The sequence below is a fragment of the Hemicordylus capensis genome, chromosome 4 (assembly GCF_027244095.1).
Source record: "Hemicordylus capensis ecotype Gifberg chromosome 4, rHemCap1.1.pri, whole genome shotgun sequence".
NCBI classification, from domain to species: Eukaryota; Metazoa; Chordata; class Lepidosauria; order Squamata; family Cordylidae; genus Hemicordylus; species Hemicordylus capensis.
This window is the reverse complement of record NC_069660.1, coordinates 252,201,035-252,216,307: the sequence shown is the minus strand read 5'-3', so window position 1 is coordinate 252,216,307 and position 15,273 is coordinate 252,201,035. Positions and strand designations below refer to the sequence as shown.

The window sequence follows — 15,273 nt, the reverse complement described above, 5'->3', positions numbered from 1 at the left end:
AGTCTGACCAAGCATACTGGGACCAGTGGTGACTAGACAGCAAGCAATTTCAAATTACTGAAAGGTATCAATAGAGGGCTTTATTACAATGTAATGTGGAGGTGGTTTTGAATGTTATGCTTCTTCTGAAGCTGCTTGTGTCCACCACCATAAAAGGAAGAGATCTGGATATGGGTCAGGATGTGTTAAGTGAACAAGATGTATTCATTAATACTTTCATATTTCTGTGCCAGAAATATGAAATATGAAATTTCACCCAGAAATATGTCCCCGAGGGCTGGACAGCATTGCTGCTTCCTTGCTGTATATGTCAGCCTATATCTGCTCTTGGCATTTTAAAAGGCCATTTCACTGCAGTTGCCTATGGGCTGCAATTGTGGTATATCTTGGGTACCATGAATCATGGTTTAGAAGGGAAAATCTTGGAAATGCTAAAATTTATCTCCCTAATTAATCTACTTGTTGTTAGAGCCTTTAAACACTGTTTCTCTTTCAGAAATAAATTAGGCATCCCTGAGACCTAGTATTTATTTCTTCTTAAATTGTACTTACCACTGTGAAGTGATCAATCCCTTCAATTGCTTAATAACTGGCTGAACCTATTCTGTTGTACTAGATTGATTGTAGATCCCTAGGGAATTGTGGAGCAAGTCATCAATTTATTGATTATGATGGATTCCTTGTCTCTTGCTTTTCTTCTGTCACAAATACCGGTAATAATGTTGGAAACAGGCACATTCATTTGCTGCTTTTTGCAAAATAAAATTGATACAGGGTTGCATCTCTGCTCAGAGAACTTTGGCTTCAGATGTTAGAAACATGCATCCACATTTGTTCTTCATGTTGAAACATGCAGTGTTTTCACACTCAAATTACGTATCACCACAGGGCGGATGCACAAGACCCCACATGGCACATTGCACAGGAACTACAAAAAGAGAAAGTAAGAGCTGCTTGCACTTCCTCTGCCATTTTTTGTTTCTCATGTGGGAAGCCACCATTAGAATATAAACACACAATGCAAACAGGTAGCTAATCCCCAAGTTCTAGGCACTCTTACCCACTGATGCCACTAAAATCCCATCATTGAAGGCTACTTCACACACAATATTTTTCTTACATGAATATTGCTTTGTAGTAGGAAAAATGTAAACATAATTCCATCCCACTGTCCGGCAATTTTTATTCTTTATTGTTGCTTATGGGTGTGCAATACAGAACTGGGATATCATCTGCCTTGCTGCTCCATAATCTTCCTTCCTAAACTGACCAGAATGGTTTCAAGATGAAATTGGTATTCTTGTTCTGAGATATTTCAAGATCCATGCTGAGATGCACGCACATACACCCAATGGGTATGGCTCAGAACTTCATGGCCACAATGGAGTAGGGATGTGCACGAATCGGTCTGCAGGCCATGTTGGAGGCCTGCGAACCAGTTCGCATATTGCCCAGTCCGGCAGTCTGACGCGGGCGGGGGCGTGTCGCTTTAAGGGCAGGGAGGTTGTACTTACCCCTCCCGTCGCTTTCCCCCCTCCGGCGCTCCATTTTTTAGTAAAATCTTTGGGGCGGCAGCAGTCCTCCCTGCCTCCCTTGCCCCCTTGTTGCCTCTTTCTCCACACATCTAGTGGGATACATTTTGGATTTAACATTTTTTGCAGTCAGGGTGATAATTATCGAGGGTGGGGGGATGACTTAATGTAGCTTATTTTGTCATGGACAAATCTCTACTTAGTACGATTCATTAACTTCAGTAGGGACGGAGGATCCATTTTCTGCTTCTGGAGGCTAATGAATTCTTGATGGCTCTTGGGGATTTTCCTGCTGCTATGCCTGAACATAAGAACAGCCCTGCTGGATCAGGCCCAAGGCCCATCTAGTTCAGCATCCTGTTTCACACAGTGGCCCACCAGATGCTGCTGGAAGCCTACAGGCAGGAGTTGAGGGCAGTTTTGGCAGTTGTGTTAAGTCTCTGACTGGTCTCTGGAATGGGGAAACAACTAGGGCTATCGACACAATTGCACCAGAGTGCCCTCTCCTGCTCCCTGGTTCTCTTGGAAGCTGTTGGTGATGATATGGCAGGGAGGAAGTTTCAAAAAATGATGGAGGAACACTTATGAAGAATTTGATAGTACACAAGCTAGAATCCATGTTTAGACCTAAACTTGGGTTGTGATGGCGGCAAAGAGGTTCCGCTCTGCTGCCCCCATTGCATCTGTGTGGAGTCTTCTAGTGGAGCTTTTCCAAGTAGTGAGAGATTTTTTACAGCTTAGCCCTTGAGGAGGAGGTGAGGAGACCTTAGTATCCTATGTGACCAGTTTGCAAGACACTTTGCAGACAAGTTGCTTGTTTCTATTCTGACTTGGTCACTGCTGAGATTACATTATCGAACAATGTAGCTTTGTCAGCTGAAATTCCTGGTATGGAAATCTTTCATTCTGTTTAGTCTGAGGAACTGGGCAGGATGCTTGGAGGTGTATGGTAATGTACTTGTGTGCTTGACCCTTGCCCATCTTGGTTAGTTAAGGCAGCCAGAGGAGAGCTGGCCAAGTGCATTGAGCAGAGTGATAAATGCCTTGCTTAGGTAAGAAGCCTGTTTGAAAGAGATAATTAGACCAATGAGTCAAACAGAACCAAAACAAAAACTGGAACAACCCTTCTATTTTTTCCAGAACAAAACTTGAACCATTGAATCAGAGCAGAACTACCGGGGGGGGGGGGGCAGGGGAGAGAAGAGAGAAAAACAACTCAGGTTGCTGGTTCAAAATAAGGGTTCAGCCAAACAAATCCACTGACTCCACCTGAACTAGAATCAAAATGAACATGGCAGGGATTGAACTGGAGGCTTGCTTGCTGCTTCCACTTTATGACAAGGGTTTGGTCAACATACAGTTACAACATGGAAGGGATGAATAGATAACAGCACATGTAAGCAGATACAGCAATACAAGACTGGCAAAATTTGATGTGTGTCATATGGTCTTTACATTCACCATACAATGATAACATATATGTATGTAAATGAAAAATGAAGTAGGAATATGATTGGAGAAATGAGGATTAATTTGTGAACCCCAAACAGGCAGGAAAACAAGACATAGGGTTACAGAAAGACAGAGGTATGTTGAGCCTATCTTCTTTATCTTCTTCTTTATATTGTCCAGGGTGGCTCAGGAGTTCATAGCAGCCATGACGACTATGGGCCTATCCCAAGTGGTCTCAGAGCCGACGCACATTGCTGGTCACACACTTGATTTGGTCTTTCACTCTGATCAGGGTGGTGTTCCGTGGGTGGGGAATCCTGTGATTTCCCCATTGTCATGGATGGACCACCATGTGGTTAGGGTTGGACTCACAATCACTTCCCACCTTCAAGGGGCGAGGGTCCTATTATGATGATCCGCCCGAGAAGGTTATTGGGTCCAATAGGATTTCAAGAAGCCTTGGAGGGATTTAGTGTTGGCCCTGCTGGTGATCGTGCTGATGCCCTAGTGGAGAATTGGAACAGCAAACTCACTGGGGCAGTAGACATGATTGCTCCTAAGCGTCCTCTCCAACCTGCTTCAAAATTGGCCCCTTGGTATATGGAAGAACTACGGGGGCTGAAGCGGCGAGGTAGATGACTGGAGCGCAGGTGGAGAAAGACTCGGCTTGAGTCCGACAGATTGCAACATAGAGCTCATTTGAAGACCTATGCTCAGGCCATACGTGCAGCAAAGCAGCAATTCTTTTCTGCCCGTATTGCATCCGCAAGTTCATGTCCAGCAGAATTGTTCAGGGTTCTGAGAAGGCTAGTGAGTGCCCCTCCTCTCTTGAATCAGAATCTGGAACCATCGATTACCCGCTGTGATGTGTTTAATGAATTCTTTGTGGGGAAAATCTCTTGAATTCAGGCCAACTTAGATTCTGTCTCCACAGTTATCTCAGTGTCTGATGTGGAGGTGTCCAGAGACTCCTCTTGTGTGATTAGGTTGGATCAGTTCCAGTCTGTGACTCCTGAGGATGTGGACAAGCTGATTGGAATGGTGCGGCCTACCACCTGTTCTCTTGACCCTTGTCCGACATGGCTTATATTATCTGGCAGGGGTGTTGTTATAGAAGGCCTGGTAGAGATTATAAATGCGTCTCTGAAGGAAGGTAGGATGCCTCCTTGTCTTAAGGAGGCAATTATTATGCCACTTCTGAAGAAGCCTACCCTGGATCCCTCGGACTTGGACAACTGCAGGCCTGTTTCCAACCTTCCGTGGTTGGGCAAGGTAATTGTGAAGGTGGTGGCCTCCCAGCTCCAGACAGTCTTGGATGAAACTGATTATCTTGACCCATTTCAAACTGGCTTTCGGGCTGGCTGTGGGGTGAAGACTGCCTTGGTCGGCCTGATGGATGATCTCCAATTGGCAATTGACAGAGGAAGTGTGACTCTGTTGGTCCTTTTGAACCTCTTGGCGGCTTTCGATACTATCAACCATAGTATCCTTCTGGAGCGTCTGAGGGGGTTGAGAGTGGGAGGCACTGCTTTGCGGTGGTTCTACTCCTACCTCTCGGGCAGGTTCCAGATGGTGTCCCTTGGAGACTGCTGTTCTTCAAAATCTGAACTTTTGTATGGTGTTCCCCAGGGCTCCATGTTGTCTCCAGTGTTGTTTAATATCTACATGAAACCGCTGGGAGAGATCATCAGGAGATTTGGTGCAGGGTGCTGTCAGTATGCTGATGACACCCAAATCTATTTCTCCATGTCAGCATCATCGGGAGAGGGCATAACCTCCCTAAATGCCTGCCTAGAGTTGGTGATGGGCTGGATGAGGGATAACAAACTGAGACTGAATCCAGCCAAGACCAAGGTACTCATTGTGTGGGGTCGGAACTCGAGAGATGATTTTGATCTGCCTGTTCTGGATGGGTTCACACTTCCCCAGAAGGAACAGGTACGCAGTCGGGGGGTGCTTCTGGATCTGAGCCTCTCCCTGGTGTCCCAGGTTGAGGCGATGACCAGAAATGCCTTCTGTCAGCTTCGGCTGATACGCAGCTGCGTCCATTTCTTGAGGTGAACTACCTCAAAACAGTGGTACATCTGCTGGTAACCTCCAGACTGGATTACTGTAATGCTTTCTATGTGGGGCTGCCCTTGTACGTAGTCTGGAAACTACAGCTGGTCTAGAATGCGGTAGCCAGGCTGGTCTCTGGGTCAGCTCGGAGAGACCATATAACTCCTGTATTGAAGGAGCTACACTGGCTGCCAATATGTTTCCGGGCAAAATACAAGGTGCTGGTTGTAAATAAAGCTCTAAACAGTTTGAGCCCTGGGTTTTTAACGGAACACCTTCTTCGGCATGAACCCCACCACCCACTGAGATCTGCTGGAGAGGTCCGTCTGCAGCTGCCACCGGCTCGTCTGGTGGCCACTCACGGATGGGCCTTCTCCGCTGCTGCCCCGAGGCTTTGGAATGCACTCCCTAGTGAAATATGAGCCTTCCCATCTCTGACAGCTTTTTAAAAGTCTTTAAAAACACATCTCTTCACCCAGGCTTTTAATTAATGTCGTTTTAATGGTTTTAATGCTGTTTTGAAATATTATTTTAAACTAGAGAAAGAATATGGAGGCAGTGGTAGCTGTGACTGGCAGCTTGCTGGCCGGCAGCCAGAAAACCCCAGCGGGGCGGGCGGCAGGGGTGGGCAGGTGGGGGGAGAAGATGAAGACGGCGGGGAGGCAGCGGCAAACATGGGTCGCAGATGCTCTGCACCGAATCAGCTAGTTCAAATGAATAGGTGTGAACAAATGTCTTGATGGGGAGGAGGAGATGCCAAACCTAAAGGTTTGCACCTGTTGAAGGGCGGACACCATTGCTGTGCACTGCAGATAACCTCCCCTGTGCTGCAGAGCTCAGCCAGGCTCTGGAGGTAGTGGTTATGGCATCTGTGGTGGCTGGCTAGCCATCAGGGCCCCAGGTGGACCAGAGTAAAATAAACATTTCATCAGCCTACTAGCCTAGTCCAGACCCTGAGAATCAGAGAAGTGAGTTAGAAAGCTCTCAGAGGCTCAGGAAGCCTAAAGAAACCCTCAGCCCAGGCAGTGGGGAGCATGGTGTGTTTGTGAAGGCTCATTGGAGAAGATGTTCTGCTTCTGAGCTGACCCTCATGTTGGATAAATAATAGCCAGTATCTCTAATATTTTGTTTAGGAGCAAGATGCTCAGTTATGTGGTCATGATAAAAATCCTTCCTGCAATAGCGGCCAGTGAGTGCTGCTCTAGCAGGGCAGTGAGGGCAGGAAAATAGCACTTTAAACAGTGGCAAACCTATCCACCATACTGTTAATGAAACTGTCCCGGGGTGATTGGTGAACACCCCTAAATTTGTGTTCAGCCTGTGTGGGGAAATTAGCTCAGAAGGGAACAGTTCCACGTCAGATTAAATTTGCACAAAGTTGTGTACCCAGGAAATGACTGGACTGAGGCAAGATTTAAGTTTCAAAATCAAAAGAAAGCTTTTATTGGAGGGAGGGGTACAGTGGAGAGAAATGTGTGGTTAAAGCAATATTACTATTAAAGATAGGTTCAACTGCAAAGAGGCATTTTAGCTTAAAGTCCTAATTGTATAAATTCTAAGGCAGGCAAGAAAAAGAGACTTTTTAGAGACAGAGGTGGTTGAATTTAAGAAAAGGGAATAGGGATAGAGCAGTGCTCACTGGCTGCTGCTGCTGCTGCCTTCCTGAATGATATTATTATCTAGATTGGTTCCAGTCTTGTTTCCATCCTGGGACTGAGACAAACTTGGTCACCCCGGACCTACACCAAGGTCCAGGGTGACCTTAATGACCAACATCAAGCCTAGACTGTTGATTTTGCTGGACTCCTCAACAGCTTTCAATAAATGATCATGGTATCCTTCTGAGTTACCTGGCTAGGATGGAACCTGAGGGCACTATTTTACAGTGCTTCAAGTTCTTCCTGTTCAACCCAGTACTTTAGTTATGAGAGAAAACATAGGGGATCCTTAATGAAATCCATGGTCCCCTGACTTCCCCCAGCTTTAAACAAGGCATGGTTCCCCTTTAGCCTTCTCAATACAGTAATTGGTGGACTGTTGCAGCAGGTAAGGGGTGGGCACTTTCTAGTCCTCCTGTAATTTGAGCACTGGTTTGACCCCTTGTTCTTTGACCACTGAAGTCATTGGGAGAGGCTTGTGTGTCATTGGGAGAGGCTCTCGCTAACCTGACCTGGATAGTGAGAGCACATGACAAGGCTTTCTCAGTTGTTCTTTTTGAGCTCTCTGGCCTCAGAGATCTGTATGGCCCCCTCTCTGGTGATATCCTGCCACCTCCAGAGAACCTCTTTGTTCAGGCAGGCCTTTGCTTTTCTTATTGCTTAATCTTTTATGGACTCTCTACTCTTGAGGCTCCCAGAGGGCATTCCTAACCATTGGGTTGGCTTCTCCCCCTGGATCAACGAACCGGGTCTTCAGAAGAGACTTTTCCAGAAGGAGAGGCCACCCTGCCCTCCTAGACTAGTTCTGTCTAGTGATCAGGATAGCAGCATTTTTCCTGAGTGGTACTGGGCTACGTTTTTTAAAATTTTGAATTGGCACTCTTGCTTCTCCTTCTCTCTCCTGCTCCAATTCTAGGGCCAGGAACCTACACTTAACTTGGGAAGGAAGGAGGCAGAGGCAGATATATAAAGAAAGAAAGCTCAGATGATCTTTTCAGCAGCACAGCTTCAGTTCATGGGTTGTTTTATCTGCCGCTTGCTTGCTTGCTTAACTTTTTTTTTTGTAATGTAGTTTTAAATTCTTGCTTGTTAACCAGTTGGAGTGGTTAATTTTTGAATTCAAAAGATAAGCCATGAATATTTTTAAATAAGTACCATTCTTTTAATATTAATGTTTCATATGAGTGCCTTGCCATTGGTATGAATTGTGAATGAGTATCATGCCCAATAATATCCCAACTGTTTCCTGAATTAGCTCAATTGAGGAGGTTTAGATAACACAGCATTTGAATAACTTCCTCTCAGGAAACTCTAAAACTGAGAATACCACCAGGCATGCTGTACGTACTAAAGCATTCAGTGCAGAACACAGTTCTGTTTTTCTTTCAAAGGCTCACAGATATGTCACCTCTTCTCTGGTTTTGCCATGTTGTTTACAGTCATCAAAGGCTGAAGTGACACTTTTCATATTTGTTTTAGATAAGTTACTAATCCATTTGAATTATTGCTCAAGTTAATGATTTTATGTGGTTGACCATTGTTATCAACAAAGTAGAGAAAGATATGCCACTGTGACCATGAATTGCCTTTTAGGAGAGAAGGAATGCATTCCGTTTCCTTCAAGGCTTGCAAAAGACTAGCATAAGATGTGCCCTCACCCCTCAGAGAGGATCCCAGATATATTGTACGCTACTCAGAGGTGTCCATAAGCTGGGAGATAGTAACTTGTCTAAGACTACACAATTGAGCTTCATAGCTCAGCAGAGACTAGAAACTGGATTGCTTTTAATTATACAGAATACATAATGAAACTTAAAAATAAGTTTCCACCCTAAACATTTTTTTACACACAGTAAGACTGTGTCATATATCACACTGACAACCCTTGGGAGGAAACAAACTTGCTCTTCTTCTGTTGTGTGATTTTCCCTGTTGTGCAATATAAATTGTTCTAGTTACCTTACGTGAAAGGTAACTAACTTCCCTCTGGCAATGCGGACTGTATATTTTTACTCACTAAGGAGTAAAGAATAGTGTAAGGTGCAACCTTTGCTTTCTCCTCCTGAAAGGCTGTAGCTCATTTTCTTACTGTGTGTGGATGCAATTGTCACTATATGCAATTGTCACTATATGTTAACATAACGGATGTCTGAACATGTCTGATGGGTTTGTTTGTTCTGCTTCTTCTGCATTCCATTTATGCAATTTCCAGTGTAACTGGAAGGGGTGGGTCTTAGGCTGATCATCAGATTGGGTTCTCAACTTACACTTAACTTTGTTTATTATTTATTTATAAATAAATAATAAACAAACTCAGCACCATCAACATACACCATGTCAAAGAGCAAGCAATTTTAGGAAGCTATGCAGTTTATGTGCAGATATTTGACATCTCCTTACTTGACAGACACTGAGAGCACTGACCATCATTGGTGCAGGTTTGTTAATGTAACAACGCAGACCAGGAGAATACCAGTTTTATATGAAATTACAGGGATTCACTAAGGAGAGGTGGACTGTACAGCTTAACCTGAAGACTGTGTATCGCTTGCCCTTGATCTCTCATGTCTGCTACTGTAGCTATGCAGTTGGCCACTTGACTATTCACCTGGTTGACCAGCCAAGAAGTTAAACACTTTCTACCAATTTTCCCACTGCCATAGTGCTACATTATGTTTCTTAAGCTGGGGAATTACTGTTGCTAGTAGCTCAGCTCTATGGCATCTTCACTGACAACACTCCCTCTGTCCTCTTGCTTTTAACGGCTTAGGCCCAGAAAAGAGCATATTCAGCCATCATTATATTGCACTATGTTTCCTGAGCCTATGGACTTGCAGCAAGACAGTGGTGGTTGTATGCACATTTGTGCTTTTGATTCTGGTGTTTAAGCATGAAAGGGAGAGCAAGAGAGAAATGAAAGGACAACTGCCACATCACAGCACTGCCTTTCCTTTGTCAGGGTAACCTAGACGGGATGAAGAGAAACATCCAGGAAAGCAAACTGATGGGAGTCAGGAATGGCCACTCCTTAAGCAATAATCTGCAAGGCAGCGTGCGCTGGAGAGTGGGGTTTCTTACTCAGTTCGTAGGCTTGTTTTCACTACATTAGGTAGCAGATTCCACAGATCAGTTATTCATTGTATTTTTCCCCCACTGATAACTTCATAATTTTTTCTGCTTCCTATCAAAGTTGTTGACAACTTCAGATCAGATGGTACTTTTCCAGCCCACTTGATTAAAAGCAGAGTGTACTGAGAGTGTGCCCATCCTGACCTCTTTTGCAGGTGTTCTGGTGTCCTTAATGCCTGTATGACATGAGAGAGGGGCAATTTGTCCAAATTGCTGCTCTACATGTAAACCAAATACTGGTAGAATTAGGGTCATGCAGTAGTTTGGCTGAACTAGCGAGGCCCACCATGTGATAAAGGAACACACCAGGAAGACATTGGGACACCCACAAAAAAGATCAGGATGATATGCTCTTTGCACGTGCTTCTTTTAATCACATGGATTGGAAAAGTATTGTCCAAACTAGCGCTATAGAAATGTCCATGAAAACACCGTCTTTACATTCTCTGTTTCATAGAGGAGCAAGAAAGATAGTTTAATTGAAAAAGCAATAATGGTCGCTTTGCCCACTCACAAGAGATTCTGCTGGCATTCGTGTTTTTATATTCACTGTTTATCGGTTTTTGTTTTTTTAAGCCTTGCCTCTTTAGTGTTTGAGGTGATTCATTCAGGCTTCTTAATCTTATATGTTGCAGGTGGCTTCAGGTGAATGCAATGAAGACACTGAAGTTTACAACATCACTCTTTGCACTGGGGATGAACTAACATTAATGGGACAAGCAGAAATCCTGTATGCAAAATCTTCCAAGGAAAAGTCCCGGCTCAACACCATCTTCAAGAAAATTGGAAAGCTTAATTCCATCAGTAAATTAGGCAAAGGCAAAATGCCATGCCTGATTTGCATGAACCACAGGACCAATGAAAGTATTAGCCTTCCTTTCCAGTGCAAGGGCCGATTCAGTACACGCAGCCCTTTAGAGCTACAGATGCAAGAAGGTGAACATACAATTCGCAATATTGTAGAAAAAACACGATTGCCTGTGAACGTGACTGTGCCAAGTCCTCCCCCAAGAAATCCTTACGACTTGCATTTTGTCCGCGAGGGGCACCGGTACAAGTTTGTTAACATTCAGACCAAGACTGTGGTGGTTTGTTGTGCTCTGCACAGTAACAAAATTATTCCAATGCACTTCTCTTTACATTTGACTCTTCCAAAGTTTACCCTCCCAGAAAGCCTTGTAAAAGGGGAGATGTGGCATGAAGCATTTGTTAAACACTGGTTCAGTCTCTGTCAAGAGCAATTTGATATAGATGAATATTCTCGTGCTGTACGAGATGTGAAAGTTGACTGGAATGAAGACTGCAAAAGCCCCCAGAAAAGTCGGTCAACTGGGCACAATCATGTGCCGAACTCTCTTAGTTACGCTCGAGATGAATTGACACAATCCTTCCATCGCCTCTCCGTGTGCGTCTATGGAAACAACCTGCATGGAAACAGTGAGGTGAACCTTCATGGTTGCAGGGACTTGTGTAACGAGTGGGCTCTGTTTTCTCATGATACTCTACAGTACCAAGACTCTGGTGGTGGTAGCACTGACTATCTTTTTCCTGAAGTTAGTGAAGAATCATTGTGTTTACCTGCCAAATCTGAACTTCCTTATGAAGAACTATGGCTGGACCAAGGGGGTGGGAAAATGAGTGATCAGACTCTTACTCGCTCACAAAGTGAAAAGAACAAATGTGACAACTATAGAAGTTCTTTCCGGTCCAAGTGTGCTACTTCATCTCTTCCAGCTCCCGGATCTTTAACAATAACATCAAAGTCTTCAGATGGTTCCCTACCTCCACCACCGGTGCCTCCTAAATCTGAAGCAGTAAGTTATTTTCATTCTTTTTTCCTACTCATGGGAGAAAAGGAAGGTTCTTTTTCTTTTGTGTGAGAGGAGGTTCTCTTCAATTACACATACATCTGAAAGAGTAATTCATGGTAAAGAATAAATGTTGGGTTTTTTTACTAGTAATTATTTGTAAAGTGAGAATTATTTCAGATGCTCTAGGATTTTTTCTTTTTGTTTCCCCAAAAGATAATTATGATCTAGAAGTACCAAACTTTCTCAAAGGCTCAGTATTTTGCCATACTGGTTTGGAAAGAACCACAAAATATGAGAACAGAATTCTTCTGTGTCTGCACTGTAAAATTATTTTTCCTATAGAGCATGCATTTTCCATGTGCTATGCAAGTCCACTGTTGCTTTTTAAAACATTTATGGAGAAATGCTCTTTTCTTTTGCTATGTGAAGTTCTCTCCACTATCTTCAAAAGTAGGATGAAAATGATTGAGTGAAGGTGTCCTCTCAAGAGCAAAAGCTTACCTACCAACCTGAAACCTGTCTAATGACTGATGTGTGTGAGAGAGAGAGAACAAGTATCCATGTGATAAAAATAGAACGGGTAGGGTTCTTGTTGGGTTGGGTTTTTTCCATGATTTTCATGCAGAGGTATTCAGCATAAAAGTATTCTGTAAAATCCTCTGCTCCAGCTAATAATATGATTTAAATTGCATTCAGAGAGGGAAATGGCTATAGGTCAAAAGAGCAAACACTAAATGGAAAATCACTAGTGAAATTAAATCACAGGATGAAGGTAGACAGTAGTTTTTAAGAGTTAAAAATAGTCTGAGAGATGCTTTGCTTAAACATAGTGTGTATTCATTTATTTTGTCTCACTGCTTCCACTAATCAGGCAGGTTTTTGAAACAATAAAAAAACCTAGAGAAAATGTTTCACCAGAAGTAGAAGTGGGATGAGCAGACACAGCTTGATTTCCTTCTCTCTCCAACACCCCCTCTCCATTTCATCACTCTCAAAAATCATATCTGTCCCTCCCCCAGAAACATCCAAACTTGTGAACTTTTTGTTGAACTGCTTTGTGAACTTGTTTTTGAAAAGCAGTATTTAAACTTTCTAAAATAAATAAACTTGTTTGTACTAATAATGGCTCCAGTGTGAAAGGATCTTAACCAGTTTGGAAGTTCTCATTCTTCATAATAAAGGCTTCACTACTCCTCTATTCAAGGAGGCCATACTGGTGTCACTCAGTGGATGCTTGCCTCAGCAAATGCAAGAGGTTCACTTCTAGGAGGCTCAAGCAGAAGTGTTCCTTTGGTTTCACTTTTTTGGTGGCTGGAGTGAAACTGATAGTGATGTAGGCCACAGTCCAGATAAATGCACACCTACTTCTATATGCTCGCTCAGTAAGGAGCTGGAGTTGTGTTTCAGTCTCTAACTCTACATGGTAAACTTGCTTTTGATGTTTGGCTGGACATGGGATTAACTTCAGTTTGCAATATGCACAACAGAAAAATGCTAAGAGTTATACTAGGCATGGAGAAAGCTGTTGGACACTTAAAAAGTAGAACACTCTGAAACTGAACAGTGTGTGTCATTGTTAGCCTAATTGTGATGGTTATTTGAATTTGACTTTGGACCAATTTGAATGATATTTTCCTACCCCACATGATTAAAAGGGGGATGTGTGAAGTACACACCCATTGGGACATATTTCATGAACTTCCCAATGCCTTCTCAGTGTGTGCTCCTTTATCAACAAGGAGAACACTGAGATGTCTTTGGAAGACCTCATAATGGACAAAGCACTTGGTAAATCTTTTAATCACATGGCACAGGGAAATACTAGCATTTGAGTCATGTGTAGAACTATTGTTTGGACAAAAACAGGCCTCCACCATGTGAAAAAGACACAGATTGAGAGGATGTTGGTAAAGACGTCATGAAAGACACCATGAAAGATGTCACAATAAGTGTCCATGTAGGGCATCAGGTTGGCTGGGGAAATATTATCCAAACCAGTCCTTTCTTTAATGGTTAACAATCAGTAGCCAGTGGGATGATGCAACCTTTAAAAAAATTAACCACTTTATATGTTTCTGAATTTAAAGACTTACTTTTTCTCCACATAACAATTATATCTCTACCTGCTAATGTAACCAATGAGTCTGTTGCTTTTCCCTGGTATGATATTTAGAGTGCAAGTTCAGCTCATTAGTTGTTGCTGAACATATGTTTTTACTACTATTCCTTGAAAATAGTGCTCTAAAGTGCATTTCTAGAATACATGGCAGATGCTTTTACTTAGTCTCTGAGAAAGGAAAAGATACACTAGTAATGAGCTGCTTCCTCACCCCGGGATGGTGGTGGGACAATAAACAAATAACTTTGAAAACCAGCCTTAAGATTGCATTGTCCATTGTAAAATTAATGTAGAACTAGCTCATACATTCATGCTCGTTATTTGATGACTGTAACATCAAATGAATGTGTGCATGAGCTACCAGAGTTCACTCACCAGACAGAACTTTCAGTTTCATGTTGCCTCAGACACAGTTAGTGGAGTGAGCTCATATATTCTGCTACATGTGAAATTTATGTGATGGACTTGCATATGTGGACCAGTTCTTAGGACTGTATTTATGAGGTTCCAAAGGGACACTGATGAGAAAGGAGAAAAAGTGAATGCCTTTGGTTTTGTTGATAGATTCTGAAATATTTTAATTTTAAATGGTTATTAAACAAGCATGAGTAACTCGAGTAACTCTTAGGGATGTGCGAACCGGCTCATGCCCGAGTCAGCTCACACTCAAGCCAGCCGGGCTTGAAAGCTCATCCCTCAAACCGAATGGGGGTGGGCTCTATCCGGCAGTCAGCCAAGTTCCCCGTTCGCGAACCGGCAGCACGATGGGATGGGAGTGGCTGCAGCCGCAGGGTGGGGGCGGTAAGAACTCATTCCAGCTCTCCTCCTGAATAGAGCACGGACCAGTCTGCAGCCAGTTTTGGGGTTTTCTGCGCACACAATCCCTGGGATGGTGGAGACAGCAATGAGAGCTCCTTCCAGTTCCCTTCCTGCCTCCCGACTGGAGTGTGAGCCAGTCTATAGCTGGTTTGGGGGCATGTGCAGAAAGCCCCCAAAACTGGCTGCAGAATGGAGCCTGTGCTCCATTCGTGAGGCAGCAGGGGAACTGGAATCAGCTCTCACCACCCCATTCTGCAGCCGCTGCTGCCACCACTCCCATCCCGCCACGGAGCAGCATTAGGAGGTAAGGGGGGGGGGTTTCCCTCACACACACCCCATCGCAGCCCTTGCTGTACTTCCCACAACGGCAGCTACTGCTGCCCCCATCCTGCCACACAGTGGCGTATTTTTTAAAGATTAAAGGGGGAACTCCACACACACACACACACCGCATCCCTTTACTTGCAAAGGGGAATCCTTGCCATATTCCCCTTTACAAGTGTGGCCATCGAGCAGGCTTGACAATTGGACTGGGCCCAGGCTAGTTCAAGCCCGAACTAAGCCACCTGGGGCAGTGAATCCAGTTTGAATTCGAACTGAACCAAGCTGGTCGGTTCCGTGCACATCCCTAGTATGTTGCATATCATTTTTTTTCCTAATGAGGACTTTTGCTCTAGATCTGAAAAACTGTAAGC

The 15,273-nt window shown here is 43.7% G+C and overlaps 1 protein-coding gene across 2 annotated transcripts in view; it reads left to right on the top strand.

Moving 5' to 3' along the window:
* Positions 1-15,273, top strand: part of GAREM1 (GRB2 associated regulator of MAPK1 subtype 1) — a 134,026-nt gene that overhangs the window by 107,041 nt on the left and 11,712 nt on the right. For both annotated transcript variants that reach the window (XM_053249192.1, XM_053249193.1), the window contains one exon: positions 10,465-11,643. In XM_053249192.1, coding sequence (XP_053105167.1) covers positions 10,465-11,643 — 1,179 coding nt within the window. The remainder of the gene's footprint in view (positions 1-10,464; positions 11,644-15,273) is intronic.